The sequence below is a fragment of the Lycorma delicatula genome, chromosome 1, assembly GCF_047948215.1.
Source record: "Lycorma delicatula isolate Av1 chromosome 1, ASM4794821v1, whole genome shotgun sequence".
Taxonomy (NCBI): domain Eukaryota; kingdom Metazoa; phylum Arthropoda; class Insecta; order Hemiptera; family Fulgoridae; genus Lycorma; species Lycorma delicatula.
The window spans coordinates 141,903,649-141,925,887 of record NC_134455.1 but is presented as its reverse complement, the minus strand read 5'-3'; the positions used below and the strand labels follow the sequence as shown (position 1 = coordinate 141,925,887).

Genomic DNA, 22,239 nt, shown 5'->3' with positions numbered 1-22,239 from the left:
AATTAATTTTAATTTTCATATGTACTCAAAGAAATGGACTTCTCTGAAAACATTCCAAAATATAAACCACAAAAACAGTGATAAAATATAGGATAAAAAATTTAGGGAGTTAATCTTCTTAACAAGCCGCTTAAGTAATTTTAATAAAAAGAAAACTAAGAACAAATTATCTAACTAGAATTTATTTTTTCACCTAGAATGACGATTTAATTTAGACATATAAATCTTGTTAATGAACTTTGTATTTTTACTTACTTCAATAAATTTTCATAAATATATTTCACCAAAAGAAAAAAGAGATTTTATATTTAAAAAAATAATTTAGTTTACCAGATTCACATTTATGCTATATATTGTATTTTAAACACAATTAAATGGATGAGGCTATTTTTTTCTTAAGAATTCCATTATATGTAAATCGGTGGAAAAACTAGATTAATCAGTTTTCAATTTCATATTTTTAAAAAGAAAGCAATATTATTTTTAAAAATCTTAAATATTTGTATTTTATGTTTTTTCCTTTTATATGTAAAATAGAAAACAAAAATTATTTATAATCATCAAACATATCTTATTTGTTGATGTTTAAGAGCAGACTTTCGATAGTATTAACAATTTGTACGCCTAGCTTTGTCATTTCGTACTTTTCGTTGTTAAGGCCGACCCGTATTGTGCGTTCCCCTTCATAAATCTGTAGATACTGAACCGACTGGCAATGAAACAAGCTTATCCGGGCATTGTACTTTTTTCATCTCTTGTATACCATAGTATATACCAGATTTTTTTCAATGAGATTCAGTTTCACCTGAATCTCATAAAACAAGTTCATTAGTACCTCCCAGGAATATCTTCTTCAAAAATAAGCACGTTCTTTTTCTGAAGACGCCAAGCGGGATTATAATTGACAATATTTAATAAAGACAAAGCGAAAACGAGTCACGCTAAGGTATTGAAAAAATTCATTGTCCGAACATAGTCATTTTCAACTATTTGTATCCAAAACTAAATTGTAATAAACTCTATTTATCAATAAGTTTGAAAAAAATTCAGTCGGTTAAAAAGAACAGTCTTTGAGATTATTTTTATAACATTGTATGTATTTCACAAAAAAAAAAAACAGAATAGAATAGAAAATAAAAAAATGACACTCAAAATTTTTACTAGTAATTTTTTAATTTTATTCTTACTTGTTTCTATACAGTTATAGTGTTACATACGAGTATATTAAACGGTTCTCTTCTGAATAACCAACACACGAATGAACACTCCCTCTTTACCTAAAGAAGTCTCTCACCAAGCCTACCCTTATTGTGTTGTATGAAGTAAACACATACTATTTAACCCTTTCTCCGAATTACTACAATAGAGTTGGAGGAAGTCAGATTGCAGAACTGTCTTAAATATATTGTTCATTATAAACTAGTGTAAGAAATTTTCACCATCTTCATACAGAAATTTCCGTATCTGGGAAATTCTGTAACTCCTGTTTATTCCGAAGGGATATTTTAGGGAATGTGAAACGAAAATAGAAAGTTATAGAAATTGTTAAAAAAATATTATTAAGAGTAGTTATAAAAGAATAAATAAAAATTATTCTTTGATTTTTTCAAACTTGTTTATAAAACTTATTGTGCTAGATAACTGGGTCTTATTGCAAACACCGCTGTTAATGAGCTAAAAGTTGATATGAAATAAAACTATACTCTAACTTTTTATAATGAATTGCTTTTTTTATCATACAATAAAATCTGGGTTGAAATTGGACTTACATAAAAATAGGAAAAAGATCAGATTAATCGAACAAAGTTCGTATGATAATAATATTTGAATAATTAAATCGGGCTAGTGTACTGAGATATTAATAATGGAACATTGAAAATAAACTCTTAGTTGTAATTAACAGCATTTTGAAGAGAAAGGACCTAAAATCACAATATAGAGAAACGTATTAGTCGAGTAGAAAGAAAGCGATTAAGTGAAACATAATTTCCTTTTACTCTTTTCGGTTCAAAAAATGAAATGTAAATAATTATAAATTTGAAAATTTAACCACATAATGGACAAGAATATATCTCTAGGGAACTTTATAAAAAAAACTTGGGTTTTGAAAATTAGAAGCAAAGGATTATTTGACTTAATTTTAACTGACGAAAACCATCACTGACCTTTTCTTAATTGAATGTTAAAATATTAACGAAATAAAATAAAAATATAAGTAAAAATACAAGAGTTTAATAAAAAATAATAAAGAAATTAAGGTCAAGCAAAATGAAAGACTACAGTACATTTTACAGTTTATAACATTATTATGCATACCTTACAGTATTATGTTCATGATATTACCCTTGATTATCACTTCTTGATGTTAATAATAACGTTTGTTTAATCATAATTAATACTTCTTGAATAGAGCAAGTTTCCGTGGTTTGATTTATTCAAACCGGATAAAACCATGCAAGCAATCACTGTCTGATTTCCTATATTGTTTGTTATTATGGAAATTTGTCCGTGAATCGTTCTGCACTTATATTGAATAATTCTACAGAATAATATCGAATGATATGCGACAGAATTATTTCTTTTTAAGGATTTATTAAATTAAAGAATACAGAATAATTAAAACGTTTAGCATGTAAAACAGGTAGGTGTACATTACTTTCTTGCTTTTTGTTATTTATAATCTCATTAAATGAAAATATTTTAGAAATCAAGGTATCGAGATTACATACCTTCTCAAAATGAGAGTGAATCATCAGATTCGGCTGAGTTAAGAAGACCTTGAAAAAGTTTGTAACTCTTCTCTCTTCTTGATATTAGAATGATAGCCACTTTCTTAAGCGTGGCTCTGCAAATTTCAGGTATAATTTAATCACAAATTGTGATAGTATAACTTCGCGACTTTGGCACCTAACGGGCCAACCAACCAAGCTAATATGTCTGAAAAGTGGAGGGTGCTACAACGGCCCTGACTGGAAAGGGTGTAGAAGGGTCCACATCCTAGTTAAGGACACAGGATAAGTTTCTTGGGGTACTTCGCAAAATAATGGGTGAGTCGGGTCATTATAGATGCTTTAAAAATGCTTACGGCATTACGGTTTACGGCTCAAAGCAGATAGTCACATTAGTAGTACCGCCCTTCCTTGCAGACAAATTGCTGTCTGTTGGACGTGTTCGCATTGGGTGGGTGATGCGGCGCACCTCCGACAACCTCTGCTTCACATACTGGCGTCCAGGCCATAGGGCCAAGTTCTATAATGGCACCGATAGGAGTGGTTATTGTTTCAAGTGTGGTAAGGACGGCCATACACGTAAAGACTGTAAACGGGAGCCTCGATGTACATACTACAAGCTGCACGGTCATGCTCCCGGAGGTCGGGGATCCAAGACGATTCCATTTTCGTCAGGATTTATATCTTCACAGTAACGTCATGGTGTCTTTGAGGGACAGCTCCATCCGGGAGGAGTGGGAGGCGTCGGTCTTCAGTGATCGGATGGGCACTCCATTGAGATGCCATTGGTGGGAATGAAAGACCGTAGTCCCGGTGGGGGATTCCCTTGGGAGTTCCCCGATAGAGTCGAGGCATCATGACCGGAGTCCCGGTGGGTGGTTCCCTTTTGGGAGCTACCCATTAGAGGCATGGCAAGCAAGAAAAGACCGAGTCCCGGATAATTGGGCGGGATCTTGTGCCCTTCGGAGGTAGTTTGAGGCGCTGGCACTCCTCGGATCTAAGTTTATACTTAGTTACGGATCCGGATCCGTGGGGCGGGGAAAATAAAGAAGATAAAAGAAGAAGAATATGTCTGAAAGAAATACAGATCCTGATATACACTTCTATAAGAAGTCTTTGATAAATAAATAAATGGTAAATATAAATGTATGTATGTATGTATATATATATATATATATATATATATATATATATATATATATATATATATATATGTGTGTATATATATACATATATATATATATATATATATAAATATATATATACACATGAGGTCTGTAATTAAAGTAATGAGACTAATTCAAAAAAACTTTTTATTTACAATCCAATTATACATTGATTATATCACCTTCGAAATAGTTCCCTTGGGAAGTCGCGCAACACGGCAACCGGTTTCCCCCACTCTTCATAGGAGTGCTGGAACTCAGAAACCGGAATATCCTTCAGATGGTCGGTTAAATTTTTTTTATGTTTTCTAACTATCCAAAGTGGTGTCCTTTGAGGTGTTTTTTTAAAGTCGAAAACAGTAAAAAGTTGCCGGGACTCAAGTAAGGTGAATAAGGTAATTGAGGAACCATAGGAATGTTTTTCTTTGCCAAAAACTCATTAATTGAGAGTGCAGTATGATAAGGTGGATTGTCTTGATGCAGCATCCAGTTGTCTGATGGTCGGTCTCACGCAGACAACTCTTTTCCGCAGTCTTTCAAGAATTTCTCGGTAAATATATTGATTTACAGTCTGTCCTGTAGGCAAAAACTCCTTATGTCAATGTCATTACTATCGAAGAAACAATTTAGCACGGTTTTGAATTTCCTCATTTTTGCTTTTTTGGGACGTAGTAAGTTTGAAGTGATCCTTGCTCCTGGCGTTTGGTTTCTGGGTTTTACTCAAATACCCAAGATTCATCACCAGTAATAAATATTTTTAGAAAATCAGGATCAATTATAATTCACCCTACAAAATCGTGGCACACTTCCACCCTGTTGCTTTTCTGTTCAACAATGAGGTTTTTTTGTACCAATTTTGCGCAAAAACTTTTCATCTCCAATTCGTTTGTCAAAATTTGATGGACTGTGGTACGGTTCAAATTCAACTGTTCTGCAATTATTCTGACAGTTAACCGCCGGTCGTACCGCATAAAGTCTCTGATTCGCTCAATATTGTTACTTTTTGATGTTAACGGTCTTCCAGATCGTGGATCGTCCGGAACTGATTCCCGGCCATCTGAAAATGCTTTAAAATATCTAAAAACTTCGAATCATGACACAGCGTCATCTCCATACGCTCTTTTCATTTTTGAAATAACTTTCAGTAGCATTTTCACCTAGTCTAACACTAAAGTGGATTGCAAAACGTTACTCAAAATTAGTATCACTCATTTTTTTAACGCTCAACAAGAACTCGTTTCACGAAAAGTTTGTTTACGTCTCACGTGGCAATAGTAGACTAAAAATATTAATACCTAATATAAATCAGTTATTCATATAACCATATGTTTACTGGTAATTTTACAGTATTGCTACTTTGGATAGAAAAAAAAAACTAGTCTCATTACTTTGTTTACAGACCTCGTGTATGTTTACACTTTTATATATATATATATATATATGTAAGTGTATACATTACACACACATGTTTTATTCACTTACTCAAACACTGGCCAAATTTTAATCCATTAGTACAAATCAGAGTAAAAGAAGGGCTTTCTTATGCTACACTAGCTAAAATTGATGGTAAATTTCAGAATTTGTAAGGCTGTTTTGGGAAAAATTTAAGAGAATCTTTTCGTTCGTTTCTAGCTGCTGTTTTAACCATTGCATTAAATTTGTTAGGTAGTTAAGTCGCTTGAAGGTGAATGGTCGTTTTCGTGAATACAATAGGCTACTAGTTTCGATAAATTGATATCACTTGTGTTACCTAAACTGAAAGATGAATAATAGTTTCTTTTTTCATTTTCATAAAAAACATCCACTGCTTAATGAAAATTCAACACACCCTTTCTGAAAGATAAAAAAATTAATTATAATAACCTTATTTTTAATTTTACTATCTACGTTATTTTCATTTAAAAAAAATAATTTAATTTGCAGAATGAAAGTTAAATAAATCTAGCTATAATAAGAAAAATACGCGAAGCTGATGTATTGTGTAATTCATACCCCAGGCAGCCAGCGAGAATACAATAATGAAATGAAAGCATTCATGTTTTTAGTTTTCATTAAATTCATTATCCTGTAAGACTGAAAGGAGTAGCAATTAAAGAAACAATATTTCATTTAAATTATTTTCTATGATAAACATTAACTTTATTATTACTATTTTTTTAATTAAACGATAGATTAATTCTCAGTTTAATTAATAAAAATGTGAAATATTTTTTTCGCTATTAGATGATTAAAAAAATCATAGTTTTATCTTCGACCTACAGTCTCGAATTTGTATTAGAATGTATTAAATAAAATCGTATTTTTTTACAATCTTTACACTGATTGTACTTTTAAAAATCCAATACTAATGTTATTAAGCAATACAACCTGAAAATGCAATTAATTACTGAATGTAATTTTACTTCGCTTCCTAACCAAAAATTTCAAACAGCGTTAGAGATAACATTGTTTGATCGATATCAAACGTAATACCGACAGATGAGTTAAATTAAAAAGTTCATTTTTTCTAAGTAATATTACTTTCAACATGCGCTGTATATTAGTTTATCTTCGCCGACAAAAAATTTCCACAATCAAAAATGATAATCACCCGTTACGTCTTTTCTTGGAAACCTTCAACAAATATAACGTGAAAAAGATAATTCTGAAATTTGTTTTGTACTGCGCAGCCGGTTTTTGAACGGTTGATTCGTTCACCGATCTGGACTACATATGTTAATTTGGGGATAATTTTGATGAATTTGAACTTATAAAATTACTTAAGCAGCTAAGTGTCTTATTATTATTATTATTTTTTTTAAATTTTTGTTGAACAATATTCCTACTTACTGTAGTCGCAGTATGTTTTCTAGATTTTTTTATAATGAAAACGATGTTATTTTATAAACGAATATTTTGTAAATTAATGCGTGGAGTGACAAATGAAGTGTATCACAATTGATACATAAATATATAAAGTATACGGAAGACGATCAAGATAAGGACATAATCCTAGTAAATGACATTCTGAGATAGTTTTAGCAAGAAAATCCGTCAATGAAAACTTGATGAATTTTATCCATAGAGTGTATTCAAATAACTGTTTTGTAACAATTTTTTCTATGTAACGTATTAATGAGTGATTGAAAAGGTTAACTGAGCTTTTATCTTTTTTTCCAACTGCTAATTTTATATAAACACAGTAAATACAAAGGAATAGGAAAAAAATTACGTTGATAAGACGATATCCGAAAGTATATTGTTGATAAAAACAAAATTATTTTATAAACATATGAAATTACAAAATAATTAATGTACGAAAATAATGGTATAAAAAATGGCGTATGAAAACTCCACTGCACAGTAGTTTAAACAGATAGCACAGAGGTCAAGCAACTTGACCTCTGTGCTATCTTTTTTATCTGTGCAACTTTTTCAGCTTGGATTCTTCTTCAATGAGTGAGCGCTAAAAAAGTTTGAGCCTTTTCTAATTTGTTTTGATATTTTATGATTAATTTTTATCTTTACTATTTTCATCGGCAACTCTCTTTGTAATCTACTGTTTGCAATGACATAAGTTCGTGATCATTCTCAATACCTCTAGTTAGAGTCTTATCTAACATATCAAAGGGTATGTTTTCTTTCATAAAGTAACAAGACATTTTGATTTGCTGTCAATTTTAATTTTCAGCTTTTTCTCCAACCTTGCATTTTTTTCTGAAGTTTATTGGATGATCTATGAATCTAAGTACAATTATCTGATTCACACACCGTTCCGACAATAGAGTGTCGCTTGCTTATATGATTATAAAATGTAGAAAACCTTTTCAAAATACCGTTTGAGGCATGCCAAACTTTATCTGGTAAAGTACAAATATCTCGAAATTTAAATTTAAAAACTTGCTGAACGGAGTGATTTGAATATAATTATGGATCGGTTTCGATTTCAATTGGAACAAAAGATCAAGGTAATTCTAGATTGGCAAATTATTACAATTTGGAAGATATTTTCTACTGAGATAGAAAATGTACAGCACGTAAATCTTTATTTCCACCTGTAAGTAACATAATGTTTATTCTTGGAAGTCGTTTAAGAGTTTTTCCTGTAATCAAATCCTGACATAAAAATTTTTTGTTGCTAATGAATTTTTGAATCGTTACCGAAGTTCCGTCAAAGTGAAGAATTTTTATCGTCCAGCATGTGCCGAAGTAGAGCGGGGTATAATGTAGTTGTATATCTTTATAATCTTAAAATGTTGTTATTCATCGATTTATTAACCGACCAATTTCGAGTATGGAGCGAGTACGTTTTATGAATACCTAATGCAATGAGAAACGTTTTATTTGTCTGTAGTGCATAATAAATTTTATTAATTTATTACTAAAGGAAGAAATTCAATTAAATTAAGCTGTACATGTTTAATATAAATATATTTTCAATTTCAATATAACTTCATTATCTAAACAGTACTGAATGATTTTTTTTATAAATTTATTTACTGAAATAAATAAGAAAGAGTATTCTAAGACAAATTTATATAGTCTGGCCGTGAAAAAGTGGCAAAATATTATTTTATGTACATAATGTTAAAAAACATTGTTTTTCTACACCCGATACTTGGTGATCGGTACCCGGGTACACCTGAGATATCCAAACATATTTCTCTGATACAATTGTAAAATACCTTGGGAAAATTTTCTGAATTGTAATACTTGAGTTTTTGTAGAAATTTAGGGAAAAAATTTGTATTTAAAATAAATTATCACTAAACCTTACGATTCAATTGAATTAACCGATAAAAACCACATCCTTAAATAGAAATAAAAACATTACTGAAAACAAAAAGAAAAATATATTCCAAAAAAATGGTAAAATATAAAGCGTAATGATTTTATTCTTTCTTTGCGATAATTTCACACCTTTTACCTTTTTTTTTCTATTACTTTTTTTTTTTAGATGTGAACAATTTGGGGAAATTTTACGGCTGAATGTCTTTAAATGACCTACTAAAGGAACGTGGTACGGAATTTTGAGGTAAAACGCTTTGTCAGATGGAGATTCGAACCTGTAATTTTCCGGATGAAATAAGGAAATGATCTTCCCTCTAGAAAGGAGATCGGCCATAATAATATTTAATCATATAAAATCATTACTTTACATAAATAAATTAATTGTTATGTTTGGATACTGACATAAAATATGAATAAAATAAAGTCTTTTCAAAGTTTTTCTCGTCCTATAATACTTCTTTTTTGTTTAAATAACTTATTTTCTTTTTAAATAATACTTATTTTATATTTAACGATGAAATTTTTTAAATCATAATCTAACATTTTTGTTTCTTTATTTTTTATGTTGCAGCACACCGACGGATGCGAACAGTGACGAATTATTTCCTGGTAAATTTGAGTTTGTCTGATCTCCTAATGTCATTGCTCAATTGTATATTCAACTTTATTTTCATGGTGAATTCTCATTGGCCATTCGGTACAGCGTATTGTACAATCAATAATTTCGTGGCAAATGTCACTGTTGCTGCGTCAGTCTTCACGCTTGTCGCTATCACTTTAGACAGGTAATATTTAATTAAAAATAACGTATATGCAGTGTGAAAGTTATTATTTTTTTCTTCTCCCTCCCGTGATTGTGGCCTTACTTTGCACTGACGGACTATTTGTACTACCAAGTTAGTAAAAAAAAATATCATAATAAAAAAATAATCATAGTAGTAAAATGTCATAATAGTATTTTTTTATTTAATACTATTATGATTCTGTATTAAAGAAAGATCAGACAATTTTGCATGTTTTGAGTATGAATGATTTCCGGAAGGCTCTCTCTCTGGCTGTGAGTTGTTGTGTGTGTGTGTGTGTGTGTGTGTATGTATGTATGTATGTTTAGTCCTAACTGTACTAGATGGTGGTGTGAGTATATGAGAACCGTTATCATAAGCGTCGTTATCGGCTTCGATAACTCGTTACGATAAGTCGGTAACTCGATAACTCGGCTACGATAAGTTGTTTCAGGGAGTATCGTCCTAGCAGTGAAGCTCGTCCAATTTGCCTTATCTAACAGCCATCTTTTGGAGATGGGATAATATTTTTCTTGTAACTTCAGTTAAAAATTTTTGAAAAGTGATTGCTACCATGTAGATCCTCTAAAACATAGAAAGAAAACCTCGATTCTATCGATCCACTTATAAGTACTAGATCTTTACAGGACATCCATCCATCTCTGGCATTAAAAAAAGTTCCTGAACCATCATTTAAGAGAGTAATTCAGTAGGAACTTTTCCAGTTCTCTTCCACGAGGATCTACTCAATCCGACCCCCAAACAGAATTATATGCATTGAAGTCACCCACCAGTAGACTGATCTACACGAATGCTGTCCTTTGCAGTTTACACAAGAAGGAGGATCCTTGTATGCCTCCTTCATGAATTTCCTCGCTACACATGCATATTTGTGGCCTTTCGCACCGAGCAACGGTGTGGGCAAAACGTTAACACCTGAAAAATCTCATTGGTTGCGGGACAAAAGTCCGAACATCCAATCTGTGCATCTCGGCACGCACTTTCTCCGGCAGGGTTGGTTTGTTAGGACATGTAAGGACAAGTAAGGACATCAGAGATAGACGGAAGAACTTCGCCGTTCCTTCTCATGTTCAGCCTTCGGCATTTAATAACTCCTTGAGTTGTCAACCATTCTACAATCTTCTGCTCCGTGCAATATAGTAGATCCCGAAACCAAAACCCTTTGAGGTATTGAGGGTGCAGTGAGGATCGACACATACAGAAAATTCACCTATATTCTTTAGCCCAAGGATCTTCTGCGATTGTGCATCATTAGTCGTCACTTCATGGAATCCGTTATAAGTTTTACGGATTTCCTTTACTGGGCCTCCAACACAATTATTTATCTCTCGAGCGATAAGAAAAGGGCTTATCGTCGAAAAATTACCGTCCTCTGTACTTATAACCAAATACTTTGGTTTACAAAAATTACTCTTGTACAAAGCACTCTGGATACTCTAAGTCTCTTTCTCTAACCTTGCGGTCTCAAGACTCTTCCTCCGTTTTGCTTCAGGCGAAACGGGTGGTTCTAGACGAGGGTGTTTACGTGAAGGACGATGCGCAAGCATGTATGCTTGTGCATCGCGTGGGGCATATGGACAGCGGAAGGGTCTCCGTTACACCTGTATCACTTCAACTCTGACCGCCACTTCATCAGCTCTAAAAATGGTGTGTAAATACATTTCCTTAATCATTAAAGTTCTTCATATCTTCAGGAAAATCCAATCCTTGTATTACGATCCTAGGTGAAATCGGACCGATTAAAATACCATCTCCGAGGGAAAAACACATCGGAGCCCCGTTAGTCAGCATTATGAATGGTACATATGTACAGCTGTTTCTGCTCTGGACGTAGAACGTAGATATAATTATTATTAGCCTAGTTACGTTTAATAATACCTATTATTGTATAAAATCTACATCGTTGAGTATTTAATTGAGTATTCTTATTTTTTTTTTAGAAAAATATAAATAACTAAATAAATATATTTATATATATGAGTATATTTTTTTATTTATATTTGAAAGTAATTCTGTGTTTAGTATTTAAATATTAAAGTAGCAGAGATTTTGTTGATTTTTTCAGCCTGTGATTAGATATGCCAGCCCATATATATATATATATATATATATATATATATATATATTGATCATATATTTTCATATATCATATATATTTTTAAAAGCTTTTATTTAACTCTCTTTAGGAATAATCAAATCTTGCAACAGCTATATCTTTTGATCTATCGTATGAAAATCAATGAAATTTGGTACACATATGTAACTTCTATGACAATACAGCACTACGGTGTCGGAATTTGATATGACCCACCCACACGCCCCACGCACTACCCCTAAATTAAATTCATGCATTTAGTTGAAAATTTTCATTTCTCATTAACTATCGTATGAAAGTGATTGAAATTTGGTACATGTATGTAACTTCGGTGGGTAAAAATAAATATTTTTACTTTTTTTTTGTCTTAAAGAAATTCAAAAAAGAATTACAAAAATATATTTGATTACATATAAAAAATTATGTTTTAAAAAAGCTTTTATTTAACTAATATTAATATTAACATTAATAAAAAAAGGAAACAAATTAGAAAAACCCTCTAAAAAGTAAAAAATAAGAATTAAGTCAACTTGATAATTTTAAATAAAAAAATTATAATATATTAACAAATATAAAAATGAACTGAAAAGTAAAAAATAAATTATATAAATATCTAATAAATAACCAATAAATAAAAAGTAAATAAATGTAATAATTATTCAATTTTTAAATTAATAGTAATGAAAATATTTAGTTAAATAAAAGCGTGGCGCAGTTTTTATAGCAATGTTTTCTAATAAGAATTTATAGACATTTGCTGTATTTTAAAATATATTTTTTCTTTAATGAGGTTGTTTAGTATATGTGTATACTTTATTTATCTGTAATAAAATAACTCAAGTTTTAATTCTTTGATGGTTAAAATTTGCACTGAGATGACCTTTAAGGGTTAATAAGATTAAAAATAAAAATTAAATTTAGAAATCTTGCACAAAGTTATTACATCTTGACGGTAATCTGAAAAATTATTAATTATTATCATTATTATAATTGTAATCGTAATTATGAATTCATTAAATAAAAATTCATAATTAATTAAAATGAAACATTTAGCGGAAAGAGTGAGTTCAATTTGGCTTAGATTACAAGCACAATTCGAAGATGAACTTCAACTATGTGAGAACACCTACAAAGAAAGCGAGTGGGTGCATTTTTCCAGATTGTTACTTGTAGCTAGTCAGTCTCAACTGCAGAGGTTCCAGCTACCTTTCCGCCTCCTCGCGTCGTTATTGAAAATGAAAATGAAGATTAATTGTTGTAAAAATAAATTTTGTGTTGTTTTAAATAAATTATAAAAACTACGCCACGCTTTTATTTAACTAAATATTTTCATTATTTTTAATTTTAAAATTTAATAATTATTACATTTATTTATTTTTTATTTATTGGTTATTTATTAGATGTTTATATAATTTATTTTCTACTTTTCAAAGCATTTTTATATTTGTTAATATGTTATATTTTTTTGTTTAAAATTCTCAAGTTGATTTAATTCTTATTTTTTAATTTTTAGAGGGTTTTTCTATTATGTATGTTTTTGTAATTTTTTGTTGTATTTTTGTTTTTTAAATTGAATGTTTATTTTTTGGCAACTCGAGTAATGTAAATCTAATTAAAGCCCGCATAAACGTTTCGCATATGTTTAGCATATTTAGTGTATATCATAAATAGTTAAAATTAGTAGTAAATTTAAATATTCCATCTAATATCAAAATATGGAACTGTACTGAAATCGTCCAGTAATTTCAAACTGTTCGTAAGGAATATGCTGTAAAGGCTCTTACTTTAAAATTAAGAATAGGGTGTAAACAAATTTATTAACCACGACAATTATTAATATGTAGATATGTTTTCAGATTCATTAAAAGTTAAATTTCTAAAAAATATCATGAAAAGTTGTAGATAAAACAATATCTCCGACTGATATTCTGAAGAAAGTAAATGGGAATGTCTGTTCATGTACGTGAAAGAAATATAGTTCTGTATCAGTTATTTTTTTCGTAATTTTTCGTAATTTATTTATAAACAGATAAATATATGACTGTAAGTATTTAAACACTCAAACAGGAAAACTGTGGAAGTAGGCTAGATAATTTTATTTTACTAATAATGATCGTCGATAAGGGTTTCTGTTGATAATCAGTGTCTGGTAGAAGTTAATATTAATTTGACGGCTGTGCTTCCTTCAGTAATATACTTCTAAAGAGATGTCAATCCACGTTAGCGGGGAAGTTAACGTGACTTATAGAAGTGTTGCGTTTGCAGTTAGAATTTAACTTGCAGAATAAAAGCTGAAAACGAATACAAGAATACATGGAACAGATGAAACGGACATCGAGAAATCAAAACGGAAAGAACAATTTACTAACGTTTCAAAGGAACTGAATAACAATGAGGTAGTAATTTTGCTTATACATGTCAAAATGTAAAAGGGATAGAGTAGACAAGGCCGATTGACATACTTGTGAATTGTTATCACGTAACTTGTGAATTCACAGCAGAATTATCATACTACGTAAAGTTATTGGGCAATAAGCACATAATCCTCTGCCAAAGAGGCAAAATCGGAAATTTGCTGAATCGGGTAGAATTATTTGGTAGTATAGAGCAAATACTAACTTTACCCCGACAAATGGTCGGTTAAACTAGAGTTGTTTACAACACAAGTGCTACATTGTAGTGCAAGTTCCTTCATTTGAATTAATCGGTAGTTAGAAAAACTAAAAGGATGGAATTATAAGCGGAACTGCTTTGTTACCGGTCGAGGCATATGTGTTTGTTAGTAATCGATTAAATATATGCTCTTTTAATTATTAATATTTTTAATCGAATAATTCAGTTTATGAGATAACTTTAACAATTTGAAGTTTCCTTTTGTTACCGGAGATTTATCATTACATCAACTATTCAACATTGAAATGTATTGTTTTTCATACGCCCTTAAAAGAAAAAATTCTTTAAGTGTTGGCTATTAATTGATGTTATAGGTTACTGTACCAGCTCAAAAATCTTTTTTTAATTGAATGTTCTTTCATTTGGCTATACAAGAAACGTAAATCTAATTAAAACCCACATAAACTATTGGCATAGGTTTAGCATATTTAGTGTATATCATAGATATTTAAAATTAGTAGTGAATTTGAATATGAGAACTAAAAATAAGTAAAATAAAATAAAATAATTATTATAAAGTATAATACGTTTACTGTTCATCAGTCCCTTAATAAGAGTTAAAAATTTTCAGACAGCGGTATTACTGAAATCTTCAATGTTTAACATTTCTATACGAGAATAACTGATTATCCAGAGGGGCTCTACAACATAAGAATTTTTTTTTAATCTTTGCAGTAATATTTGTGATATTTTATTACTTTTAACAAAAAGTAAACATCTAAAAAGTACACATCCACCTCAAAGTAAAATTTACTTTTAAAAATACAAATGATTAGATATAATTCGTTTTTAAAGATTTATTTTCAAAACTAATTTTTTGAATACTTTATCGATAAATTTTATTTACTTTAATAAAATTATAAGAAGAGTTTGTTCATGAATAGATAAAATTTTATCCAAAATTCGTTGGTAAACAGTAAAATTTTTTGAATTTTAAAACAGGATCAAAAAACAAGAACGTTCTTTGCAATAAATAAAATTTATTCATTTTTCCGGTTGCACCGCGGGATTGTCTCTTTGTTGAATATGTACGAGTATAATAGAGGTCTTCTCCATACCATTAGAATGATCTTTACTTTTATATGTAATATTTATTAGATTTTGCAATAATAATAAATGTGGGGAAAATCTTAGTTTTTAATAAATTTAAAAATCCCCCAAAATAAGGCAGAAGTAGTTTAACTTATCTATCTTAGCTAATGTTTATTAGCATTAATTATTTGTCTTCAAATCTGAAATTTTTAGATTAGATGTTATATCCTTTTGTATCAATGTAATTTTAAATTTATATATTTAATTATCACTAATTTATCAACTTTAGAAAACGACATTAAGAGTCGTTTTGGTAAAAAGAAAAGGATTTTTCCTTATCAACTAGACTTGGAGCAATGAATAGATATATTTAATTATTGCTTGGATAAAGCTTTCTCTTTTCCGCTTAATCATACTTTTTCCAAAATAATTATTCATCTATTTATTTCCGAGGATACACTGACTTTTTTCCGATAAAAATGGTTGAATAAAATTTAACACTGAAATAATAAATTAATATTTTTTACCGACTTTTTGAAATAAAAATACGTAATATTTTCGGTCGCACGGCAAGATGAAATTTATGGATCAAAAATCTCCTAAATTTCAATTAAATTTATATATGCCGTATTAGTATATCTAATCAGTGCGCTTCTGACTGAGAAACAGTTAGAGCTTCGGAAACGAAAGTCTGTTTTCTTGCGCAGAACTACGAAAGGGTTTTTATTTTTATTTTCGTTTATGGCAATAAAGTTAACATTTTTAAAAATTTCTGTTATTGTTGAATCGAATATAACTATCAGTTTGCAAAAGAAATTTTTAAGTCATTAATATTTTTCTCTTGCTTTTAATACGTTAATGGTCTTCAGATTACGTCTCCTTTATTTAATTTTATTATATTATCCACCCGAAATAGAATATAATTTAATTCTTCGTAGAACTCTATCTCGCTTTAAAAATTTACTTATTATCTAAGACCGACTGATCGCCAGTTTACAACGACCATTTTCAGTACCCTACATAATCTTTCACTTTTTATTTAACTCATTTTTTTTAAATTCTATTACACATTCTTATTTTAGTTGTACCTAAAAAAAATGTAAACCAAGAATGTATGACAACCAAATAAAAAATTAACTTAAAAAAATAACGTTAACATTAATAATAAAATCAAACTTAAATTGATTACAAAAAAATTTATCACAAATAACCTCATTACAGCATCATTCAAAAGCCTTTCAGAGTGTTAGTTAAGAGTAAAACTGAGTGGTATTTATCTCGAATAGAGTTCACAAATTTACCATAGTAGACAAGTAGTTACGTCTGTATGTAATGCATTTCAGCATAAATGCATAAAGTACCAACAGAATCACAATTCACATAAAATAAAAAAAACGTTAATAAATACTAACAGTTGTTTTATTTGTTGTCTTCAAATAACTAACTGAAAGGTTCTAAAACAGTATTGAAAATTATGGACAAAATAATTTGGAAACAATTTAAACTGAATCGCTCTTTATGAAATGGAACGTCATTTTATTAAACCTTTGATCACCCAGTTTTCTTTAGCTCCGTAGAATTTCGACATAAGATTTTATGTAATCTTAATGCCTATTACTGTTGTTTACAACTTGTTTCAACCAAAAAATACTTTAGAATAGTTTAGCTAATTAAACACAAAAATTGACAAATGCAGAAATATTCCTGCCGATTCATTATGTGATTCAAGGCAACTGCTGTATTTGAGACCTGTCCTTTTTAATGCAACAGATGATCAGATATAAGCAGCGCTGTAAAAATTTCAAACAATATTATAGCAAAAAGGATAGGTAACGTAACACTAAAATTATTAAATTATTTATAAAAAGCTGAGCTGAATAATTAAACAAAATTAGTTAATTTTATGTCAGAATATTGAACTAGTGTATTAATCAAGTATAATTTTTAATGAATTTATTTTCTATACCCGTGTAATATTGCTCATCAAAACAAATTTATGAACAGAACCTTAGCACTGCAAATTAGATTTGTAAGTTGCTATCAGTAATTCACTTACTCATTAGAATAAACTAAGAAAATTAAGTAGGTATTTTTATTTGTTATCTGTTTATATAATTAAGTGTTGTGAAGGAAAAATGAAGGTAAAACCTTAGCACTGCAAATTAGATTTGTAAGTTGCTATCAGTAATTCACTTACTCATTAGAATAAACTAAGAAAATTAAGTAGGTATTTTTATTTGTTATCTGTTTATATAATTAAGTGTTGTGAAGGTAAAATATGTTTTTGAATGTTAGATGAAAAAATGAAATGTTACATTATTTGTGATATAAGAACCGCTCCATTTAGAGTGTGTTTAATAACGAGAATTATGTCCGTTGAATTATGTTTAATAACGTGAATATATGTTGTAACGAGAAAAATGTCTATTTTGTTGGAATGCCCATAAAATTCTGATTGGCATTTGGATGGAATGGCTTTATCTAGTAGGCCTATTATTCAGGAAAATAAATTTTTCTAAGAATAGCTACTGTTTACTTACTACGTTCCTTTGTTAGTATTGCATTCTGGGTGTATTCAAATTTTATATTGAATTAGAAAGGCGAATTTTACGGAGTAGAGATACTTTGCTGAATTTACTATCTCATAATGTGTAATTTTCTACTGTGTTTTGTAACTTGTTTATATTTTATTATTTTATTGAATTAATAAACAAAATTATAATGTAAAATTTAAGTTTCCTGGTGTAAAATATCTTTCGAGTTTTCTTGTCACTTTTTTATTTATTCTATCTTAGAATTCATTGTTTATCTTTTAAACAAAGGGATGCTTTATGATGTAGAATATAATTAATATTTGATTAGTAATACTACTATTCATTATTCAATACAGAATAATATTCTTTCCTCTTCTTTGCTCATTTTTACTTCTTTGTACATGTACAAAGTAAAGGAATTATTGTGATCGCGAAAAATTTCGGTTTTCAGATTTCACCGGAAATATCCTTTTGACCATCCCTGAATTCCTTTTGATTAGTTTCGTGTGACGTATGTACTTACGTATGTGCGTATGTATCTCGCATAACTCAAAAATTATTAGCAGTAGGATGTTGAAATTTTGGATTTAGGACTGTTGTAACATCTAGTTGTTCATCTTCCCTTTTGCTTGCAATTGACCGGACTGAAAGCGTCCAGAAAATCCCCAAAAATTGGATTTTAATTTTTTTCGTAGCTGCAGTAATAAGCCCTCATTTAGAGCTTTTCAACAATTGTTCATAAATGATACTTATTTTCATTGGTTCCAGAGTTATAGCCAAATAAAACTGTAATTAATGAAATATTTGGATCTTACAAGGAGAAGGCACATCGGTTCAAATCCGTTTCATCTCCTATTTTTAACTTTTTTTTAAATTTATTGATTTATTAATAATTATTAAACACTGATTGTAAAACATCCTTTTCAGTACGCCGGAAGGCGGAGGTAATCGAGCCCCATCTTCTTCAATTCCAGTAAACTTTAATTATCCCTTGCCGTAACGGTTGGTCATAGCAAAAATTGTTTCAGACAAAGTTTTAGGTAATGTTTAGAAGACTAACCATCACTTTAAACCGACTCGATACTGTGCCTATTAAGGGAGGTATGATTCTTTTTTGTCTTCGACACCCAATGTTTTCAACCCCCTAGACCAGTGGTTGGTGATATCAAAAAACTTATATATGTTTAGGCCCCTATCCAAAGAATAGTAGTAACTTTAAACGAATTCGATATTTTACTTAATAAGAAAGTTATAGTGATATTTTTTTTTCCAAAAGGCTCCCCATTTCCACTTTCATTGTCCGATTTTAGCCGTTTTTAATGTGAACTTTTAAATTCTTAATAAAAGTTCGTGTATACAAAATTATGAAAATTTATTATTTTTCACACCAGCAGCAATTATATTTTAAAGTTTAATAATGTAAATATTTCTTGTGGTAATAAGTTACAAATTCAAAATTTCCCCTATTTCATTCCAGCTCTATGAGAACGTTAAAAATTATTTGAATTTATTTTAAATCCTGTATTGTGTCTCTTATTAAGTAGAGGAGGTGTACATAATGCACTTTGTCTTATTAAAAAGAGGTGACTTCATTTGTTTTTTTGCACTACTTGTTCCATTCTTGGATGAGAGCTTCATTTTCTGATAGGAATGATGTTTACTATACACCCAGTACCTTTGGCTACAGTCACAGGAACGAGTATTAAAATACAAGTAATATTTTACCTGTAAAAATGTCTTCGCTAATTTCCTAATTACTGTCATAAAATGCCGTAAGATGAGTAGTTAGTTATATGATTGGATAACAGTTCTCATAAATAAGAATTATCATATTTAATAACTGTATTGTATTATTTTTATAATATTTAATAATTATTTTCCACTGTTAAGATAATTAATTATTTTTAAAATGAAATTTGAGAATTTCGAATCTAATTTTGAATAGGAAAAATTATCCCGGGAATGTTCATAACTATTAACCGGCTGTAAAAAATTTAAATTTAAATAAATTTTTAGTGAAAAAACACCTAGATAGTTAATTTATGATACTTTTAAAGAATAAAAATGATGTAAAATGTCGTTGCTGAAACGTACGCTTTGTGGTCCTTCATGACGTTATTTCTCATTGAGTTATGGAAGATATATTTCTGACTCTTTATAAAGTGAATTTTACTAACATTATTTTTATTGTTTTCAATATTACTATAATTTTTCAATGGCCAAAGTTTTTGTTGATTTATTGTGCAATTTTACGCAAAGTTTGCAATGATAGTCATCGGTAAAGTAACTGATTGCTAGTACCAATGGATAAAACGGTTTAAAGTTTTATATGCTCCAACTATATTTTAAAGCTTAAAATTTCAAATTATTACATTTTAATTACTTTATAAAATTAATTTCATCTCACTTACATCAAACATAAAAAACAGGGTTTTTACCCCAATTTATTGGTTTTCATTCCAGATTTCTCAAAAACAAATACACGACTGAGATCTATTTTATTAAATTTTTCAAATCAAAAACCATAAGAAATCACTAAGTCTGCTCCTTAATTAACATGCTAAAAATGTTAATACGACCTCATTTCATCTATATCCGAGCGAAATGTTTTTGCTAGCCGTAACTTGTAAACGAATGATTTTATCTTCATGCGAACTTTTTCCATTATTTTCACCAGTAGAATAAGTTATAAAAGTCTGGAAGAACTTCGTTAAAAACTCTGTATATTTAATTTAAATAAAAAATATTTAATATTATTATGCCACAAAAAATCAGTAAGACTACTAAATGAATTCAAATAATACAGCGAGTAGACTTTTTCTCAATTGCAGATATCTTACGTACGTACGTTGAAAGAATAAATTGACACAGAAATAAAAATAACTGATATTTCAAATCAGCGGTAACATTGATTTTTGTTTTGCGATTTCTAAGCTGTAATTTTTTTAAAAAAAATGCACTGGATTATTTTTACAAATAATCTAAAACATAATTTTTTTTATGAACTAATTTTAATCAGTCAGACAATAGAAAAAATACTATCAATAAATTTAAATAAAACTTTGAAACATAGGAAATTAACAGCTATTTTTAAGTAGAATGACCACAGCTATCAAAATTAACTTTCACTTATAGTCAAAGAACAGGTCTGAAATTTTTGTTGAAATTCATTTAAAGACTCGTAAATCGTCTTTTGGATAAACGCTTTTATAAATAATATAAAAATTGTAAAAACATTTCAGTTCACAAGTAGATATAAATCAATTTTAACGCTCTTTAAATATTCGTTATATAATTGCTTGAAAGAGCCATCAGGTAGGGAAAATATTTTAATAGAAGATATCCAAAAACAGAAATAAGTAATCATTTCTTAAATTCATCCCCCTAAATTACTTGTACTAAATTACGGCCTTGTAATAACGTTGTAGTTTTTATGAAAAGTATTTTATTTTCAGAAATAGAATGAGAGTGTTTCAGACAAATTATTACAAAAAATCTCTTGGGAATAAAAAAAGTACTGGCGAGAGCTGTACTTTACACTGAATTACAAGGAAAAACCTTCTTTGAGTTAATTACATGTAGGTTTGTTATGGAAGTAAACTTGAAACTAGCTTTATAGAAGCTTTGACTCATTAGTATTTAAGCGAGTTGACGAGGAATTGTTCTTGTAGAATGAGTATTTTATCTTGGATAAATATACATGTACATTTAATGAATTACAGGTAAAATATAAAATTTACCATTTTTTATGCATATGTTTTATGAACTTTCTTATTTTATTTTAAATTGAACATCAAAATATTTTGGTCAAAAATAAAAATTTCAGAATAGCTTATAAATATATTTAGAACACAAAGAAAGAATTATTGTCAAAGTGGAAATCAAATAAAAAATATTTTTTACTCAAAAAAAAACCTTTAAAAAATATTACTTAGAACATTTCATAGTTATAACTAATCTTTCTGTTTCCACGTTATGTACAGGTTTATGGCGATTATGCGTCCTCTACATCACCGAACATCGAGACGAAGAGCTCGAGCACTGATTGGTATAGTTTGGATATCAAGTTGTCTTCTAGCATTACCCTGTCTTTTATATTCTGTCACAATGACTAGAAAGTAAGTAAAAAATGCCTATTACATTATTTATTAAATATAAAATGTAATAATAGAAACTTAACTAAATCAAATTGTAATGTTTTTAAAGTTTTGAAAAAAAAAATTAATTTCAGTTGCTTCCTAATGTTACAATAAAACTAAGACCTATTATTATTATTATTGTTATTATTATTATGATTATTATTATTTTTATTATTAGACCGAAATCATCACAATTTTCCATAGTATTTAAGGAAAGGAAAAAAATAAAAACCATTAAATCATATTTAAAGAAAAAACCACAGATTCATAAGTTTTATTAGCTGTATTCTAAAGTTTC

At 29.2% G+C, this 22,239-nt stretch overlaps 1 protein-coding gene across 1 annotated transcript in view; it reads left to right on the top strand.

Moving 5' to 3' along the window:
• Nucleotides 1-22,239, top strand: part of LOC142318196 (tachykinin-like peptides receptor 86C) — a 734,981-nt gene that overhangs the window by 496,838 nt on the left and 215,904 nt on the right. The window contains exons 3-4 of the mRNA XM_075354749.1: nucleotides 9,237-9,450; nucleotides 21,786-21,920. Of these exons, the coding sequence (XP_075210864.1) occupies nucleotides 9,237-9,450; nucleotides 21,786-21,920 (349 nt within the window). The remainder of the gene's footprint in view (nucleotides 1-9,236; nucleotides 9,451-21,785; nucleotides 21,921-22,239) is intronic.